The following is a 5,202-nucleotide window of genomic DNA, read 5'->3' on the forward strand; positions in this document are numbered from 1 at the left end:
GTAAGAAAAACAAACTGTGTGGTCTCATTTCAAAAGTACTGACAGATGTTGAAATTAAGCTTATTAAAAAAAATGTACGAGTGTTTGTGGTCAACGAAAAAACCCCAAAATAAGCCATTTAAAACATGTTTGTAGAAAATAACACTTTCATTGTGGAATGTAGAAGCAAGCAGGTACCCAGGCTACAGATGTGACACACAACCAGCAGTATAATAGATTTCAAGACTAGGGTCGTATTCATTGGGGCACACCGTAGCAAAAAAATATTTTACAGCAAAGTTTATGTAATCCCTCCCTGTTTCAGTCAGATTTGTTCCATCTGGTGCCGAATGAACATGACCCAAATATAAAGGATGTGTACTCACTAGTAGGAACCAGATAGAAGCAAAAAGGCTGAAATGGGGGAGGAAGGGACACACCTAAATCTGTCCAATAAGAAGTGCTTGTTTTCATTTGTTGCAAAACCTTTTACTACATTTTACACTAATGAATACACCCCAGGTTGTAGAGCCCTTCTGGGGTGTATTCATTCTTGCAGCGGAAACAGTTTACCGTTTAAGAACTAAATGGAAGCAAACCGGGCAAACGAAACAGGGAGGGGACCTGTCTTAATTTGTCCAATTGAAAACTATTTTTCCTTTGAAAAATGTTTTCTATTTGGAGTAAATGGAAACCTTTTCGCAACAGACTAAATGTTTTGCAACAGGATCGGTGTAATGAATACACCCCTGGTCTTACCTGCGCCATGTTTGGACCCAGAGGCCTCCTTGTCAGCTTTGGACTTCTTCTTCTTGGAACCGCCTGACTCGGAGGCTGCAGGTCTCTTCTCAACCGTGGGCTGAGAGAGAGCCCTCTTCTTAAAGAGCTCCCGCTCTCTCAACAAGGCTGGGTCCATCCTGACACAACGTTAGACGCTAGCTACAGAAAGACAAAAAATATATACCTCAAGGCAACACACTGTTAGGGTTGGGTCCATCCTGATACAACGTTACAACGTTAGACGCTAGCTACAGAAAGACAACATATATACCTCAAGGCAACACAATGTTAGGGTTGGGTCCAACCTCTAAGTCAACATATAGCGGCATTATTAGCTCCTCAAAGACATGCACAACGTTGTTACACTTCTCAGTATATATATACGGGCTGAACAACGAACAACCTAATTATGTATTTAAGTCAATGGTTTAGATCTAGTTTGGGTGTTCACATACCATATAGCTTTTTATGATGTTCACACATTTCACATACCGTTAGCTAGCTAGGTTTACGTAGCTAATAATGGTATCACACTTGTCAAGTTGCTACTCTGATACCTAACTAGAAAGTTGTCTGACACTTCTGCCAGTACATCTAAGTGACATCACATCTTATGAGTGACAAAAAAAATAAAACTGAAAGATGTATATTAGCTTCCTAGTTGCTATTTCTTATTTTTTTTAAAGCTAGTAACCTAGCTAGTTAGACAGGTTTTTGGGTTTGCTAGCATTTAAGCTAATTTCTGGTTACCTTTTTTCTTCAAATGTCTAATCCCCTCTTTTGGATGAACAAATATGTAAACATTTACTAGAAACACACGTTCATTAATCGTTCTGTTGGAACACTTATGCGATAGCTATTTGGGGGGCTTTTGTTTCTTTAATATCAAGCTAGCGTCTTGTCATCGTGCATTCTCCGACTTCCGCTCTGAGTTTCGACTTCCGCTCTGAGTTCGATTGATCGGTAATCGACAGCTAATCCTCGATTGTGTTGGTGCGTTCCATCCGGACTAGCGGAGCTACGAAAAACAAGATTGCCATGTCAGCGGGTTACCAGAAATGTAGCTACTTTGAGTACGATGTCGCGGGTTGAAATGTTTTGGTCGCGGGTTTTTGGGCTACTTCTATTTTACACATCCGCCGCAATGGCATTTCTCTTGAAGAAAAATAAATAAATATATATATATTTATTTCACTGTGACCTGCCGCTGCTGACTATTAAGCAGTGAGGCAGGCTGTTGCTGAATGAGTGGTGGGGAGGTCTGTCTGTGTGTGTGTGTGTGTGTGTGTGTGTGTCGAGAGAGCGCTGCAGCAGGCAGCTGAGTCACGTGAGTGAATGAGCCATAGCAGCATTCGCGCGCACGTTGTGATAACTTCACAAATATTTCTAACACATTTTTCAATAAAACATATCAAAGTACCCGCTATAAGTGATGCGTATCAACACTAGAAAACTACTTTAGAAAACTACTTTAGGCGCACTAAGCACTAAAGCGCATTAGTTACATTCGGTCGGAGGTGGTTTAAACTGCATTCTATAATGTCGACTTTACTTTGAAGGAAACCTGTATCAAAGCGATGGGTTGTACACATACTCCGTTATTGGGTCTGGAGCACTGCACAAGTGGACATTTGAAATGGAAGTTTATGGAACGCCCTCTGTGCTTCTGTTTATGGGAGAAGAAGAAAAATTCCACAATGAAACTAACATTAAATGTGGAGAATGATACATTTGTATACGTTGTCATCAAGTAGCCTATTCATATATATGCCATTGTAAGGCTACTGTAAATATGTTGAAATGGTGATATCACTGGAGTCATTTACAAGTCAGTTTTCGCCCCTTAGTTTAACCTACCAGGAGCTGGCAAACCGATTTTTAAAAAAAAATGCCTATGACGTCAGTTTATGGTTGTTGTAGCCTTGTGTTATTATGTCATTATTAACGGCCATGTTGAAGTCTGTCCATTTGAACTAACCATGCTGCTAAATCTTTCACTTTTACATCTTGCCTCGGCTACTATCTGAAATTAGATGTTAGGCCTATCTGAGGCTATAGGCTAGCTGCATCTATCTAAGCAAACCATGGCAAAATGGAATTTGCCTACAATCCTAAACCCAGATTTTAGTCAGTAACATATACCTAATTGAAAAGAAAAGTAAATCTCACAAAATATACCATTTATAACAGTTTGTGTTCTTCACATCTGGCACAATTGCCAGAAGATATACTTTTTAAAATTATTTTTAAGTTCGTCCAAGTGTTTCTTGCCTAGAGATTTCGAGATCCTCTGTCCAACTTTCATCACTCAAACTCTCCTGTCGGATTGATCTGTAGTTATGCACATGCGCATAAGGGATTTATTTACAATCATAGCAGTCAAAGGAGTTTAATCGACATCCATCGGTGGAAAATCATCTGGTGAGTTTAATAAAAGCAAATCTTATTTTCTCTTGCGACATATTCAAATTCTTTATTATGTCACATTTGCTGGTTATATATATATATATTTTTTTTTATTGAAAACCGAATTTTGCTTCTTATTTCGTCATTACAAGCTACGTCGATATTCCTTCTTAGCTAATTCACTTGATAACATTATGGGAAAATGGAAAATATGGCAACTCCTCTCTTGCTCAGATACAATTTGTATTTATACTCAATTATTCATACTGGCTAATGATTAAAACAACGATTCTGATCCAACCATTAATTCATACTTTGTTGTGCCCCTGGCCTGAGAGGATGGAATTTAAATATGTAGATAGATGTCGAAGGCTAATGTTAAATAGCTAACGTTGACCATGAATGGAAGCGATGCTAGCGAGCAAGCATTTTAGCCAGATAGCCTTGGATAACAAAACATAAAAGCGGGTACTGTATGACAGAGTGATAGAGCATTTCATCAACATGAAAGAGAGGAGGATGACATTTGCTTTTCTCTAAAAGTAGGTTGAGTCAACATGTGTTTCTACTTGCACGAACGAACACACACACACAAATCAGGACTATGGACATGGCTTCCCAAGTGATTTTACACACGCACTGCTACTGGAAATCGCACAGATTCGCACTCATCACGAGTTGATTCCCGTGCAGCACCGTTATGTAATCGTACTTTGACCCTCCTCGCTCCCACTAGTATGTAAAAAAACAAGGTGGGATCGGAAGTGTTATGGAAAGAGGCAAAATAAAGGAAAAACACAAAGGCATATATTCGGGCGGTGGGGACCGGGAGGGAAGGGAGAAAAACATCAACATGGCACAGCCAGAAAAGCATTACAAGGTGTTTTTCCTAGCAGTGATTGCTTTGCTGGTTGCCATTTGCCTGGCAGAAATCCCCTGTAAGTAAAATGATGAATGGTTCATTAAATCGATCTGTGTTAGTTAACAACACAAATCTCCCAGTGCTAACGTTAGTCATCGAGCTAAACAATAGGAATACTCACTCTTTTGTCTGAAAGTTTATGCCACAAATGATTGAAATGACTCAATTCGGTGGTTTCATTTCCTCGTCTGGTCGTAAGAAGCGACAGATGCTGTAGTGACAACAGTAGCTAATGCTAATGCTAACTTAGGGAATCTCCTATCAACTACAACGGTGTGTAGTTAATGTTACCGTGGACAATGTCAGCCGGTTTAGCTAACAGCCCTGTATCACAGCACCGTTTAAACCTCCCGGCTCCTCGGGGAGAGTTATTTATTCCACTTCTAGGAGAAGCGGATTAATAAATCACATGATATCGGGAGAGTGTGAAAGCCATAACGTCATGCCTCCCTCCCTCCCCTCTGTCGAGGTTCAGTAACTAGCGGCAGTCTGAAGGCTGTTGACTTGAGCCTAGTCTTGGCTAGCTAGCTACCGATCACATTGGTTTAGAGGCTGACTTCCTGGTAAGTACTGTGCATGCCAAAATGAGGACAGTGATATTTGAAGGATAGTCTATACAGCGGGAGTTTATTTTTTATTCGAGGTAAACGGTTGTCAACAACGAGGAGAGTAGTGGTCACTAAGCAGCTACTGCAGTGGAGGCCTGTACTGATGGACCACTGTACACGGTCTATCTAGACTAGAAATGTGTGTCTCAGCGTAAATATAAGCCTCTATGTACGCCACTGCTCATCAGACTGTGTGACTATTCTTATCAGATCTGCGGTCTCTCTCTCTCTCTGTCTTTCTGTCTCTCTCTCTGTCTCTCTCTCTGTCTATGTGTGTCTCTCTCTGTCTCTCTCTCTGTCTCTCTGTGTGTCTCTCTCTGTCTCTTTGTCTGTGTGTGTGTTCTCCAGTATGCCACCCCCGGCATAAGACTGCAGTAGTAAAGATGGACGAGGCCTCTCTCACTGTGAACAATGAGCTGGACGCTGAGATGGTCGTGAGCTGGCTATCAGACCACTGCTATCAGGTAAGACTGACCTTTACTGTTGTATCTATCACACACACACACA

General features: G+C 40.8%; 2 protein-coding genes across 8 annotated transcripts in view; one reads left to right on the forward strand and one right to left on the reverse strand.

The window, feature by feature from the left end:
- gtf2e2 (general transcription factor IIE, polypeptide 2, beta) overlaps positions 1–4,514 on the reverse strand; it is a 46,824-nt gene extending 42,310 nt beyond the window's left edge. Inside the window, exons 1-2 of one of the 4 annotated variants that reach the window (XM_090209974.1) lie at positions 4,209–4,514; positions 739–918 (exon numbers count right to left, since the gene is read on the reverse strand). In XM_090209974.1, the coding sequence (XP_090066100.1) occupies positions 739–895 (157 nt within the window). In that variant the 5' untranslated portion in view covers positions 896–918; positions 4,209–4,514. Of the gene's footprint in view, positions 1–738; positions 919–1,214; positions 2,047–4,208 lie in introns of those variants that run through there. The other 3 variants (XM_090209973.1, XM_090209975.1, XM_090209976.1) reach the window with 3 other exon arrangements.
- hgsnat (heparan-alpha-glucosaminide N-acetyltransferase) overlaps positions 2,686–5,202 on the forward strand; it is a 14,902-nt gene continuing 12,385 nt past the window's right edge. For 2 of the 4 annotated variants that reach the window (XR_016488746.1, XM_090209964.1), the window contains exons 1-2: positions 3,338–4,103; positions 5,044–5,159. Coding sequence is in view for 3 of the 4 variants with exons in the window: in XM_090209964.1 (XP_090066090.1) it covers positions 3,935–4,103; positions 5,044–5,159 (285 nt within the window). In the remaining variant the exon portion in view is untranslated. Of the gene's footprint in view, positions 3,181–3,337; positions 4,104–4,529; positions 4,651–5,043; positions 5,160–5,202 lie in introns of those variants that run through there. The other 2 variants (XM_090209965.1, XM_090209967.1) reach the window with 2 other exon arrangements.

The sequence above is a fragment of the Oncorhynchus mykiss genome, chromosome 19 (genome assembly GCF_057628025.1).
Source record: "Oncorhynchus mykiss isolate SJ-2025 chromosome 19, ASM5762802v1, whole genome shotgun sequence".
Classification (NCBI taxonomy): domain Eukaryota; kingdom Metazoa; phylum Chordata; class Actinopteri; order Salmoniformes; family Salmonidae; genus Oncorhynchus; species Oncorhynchus mykiss.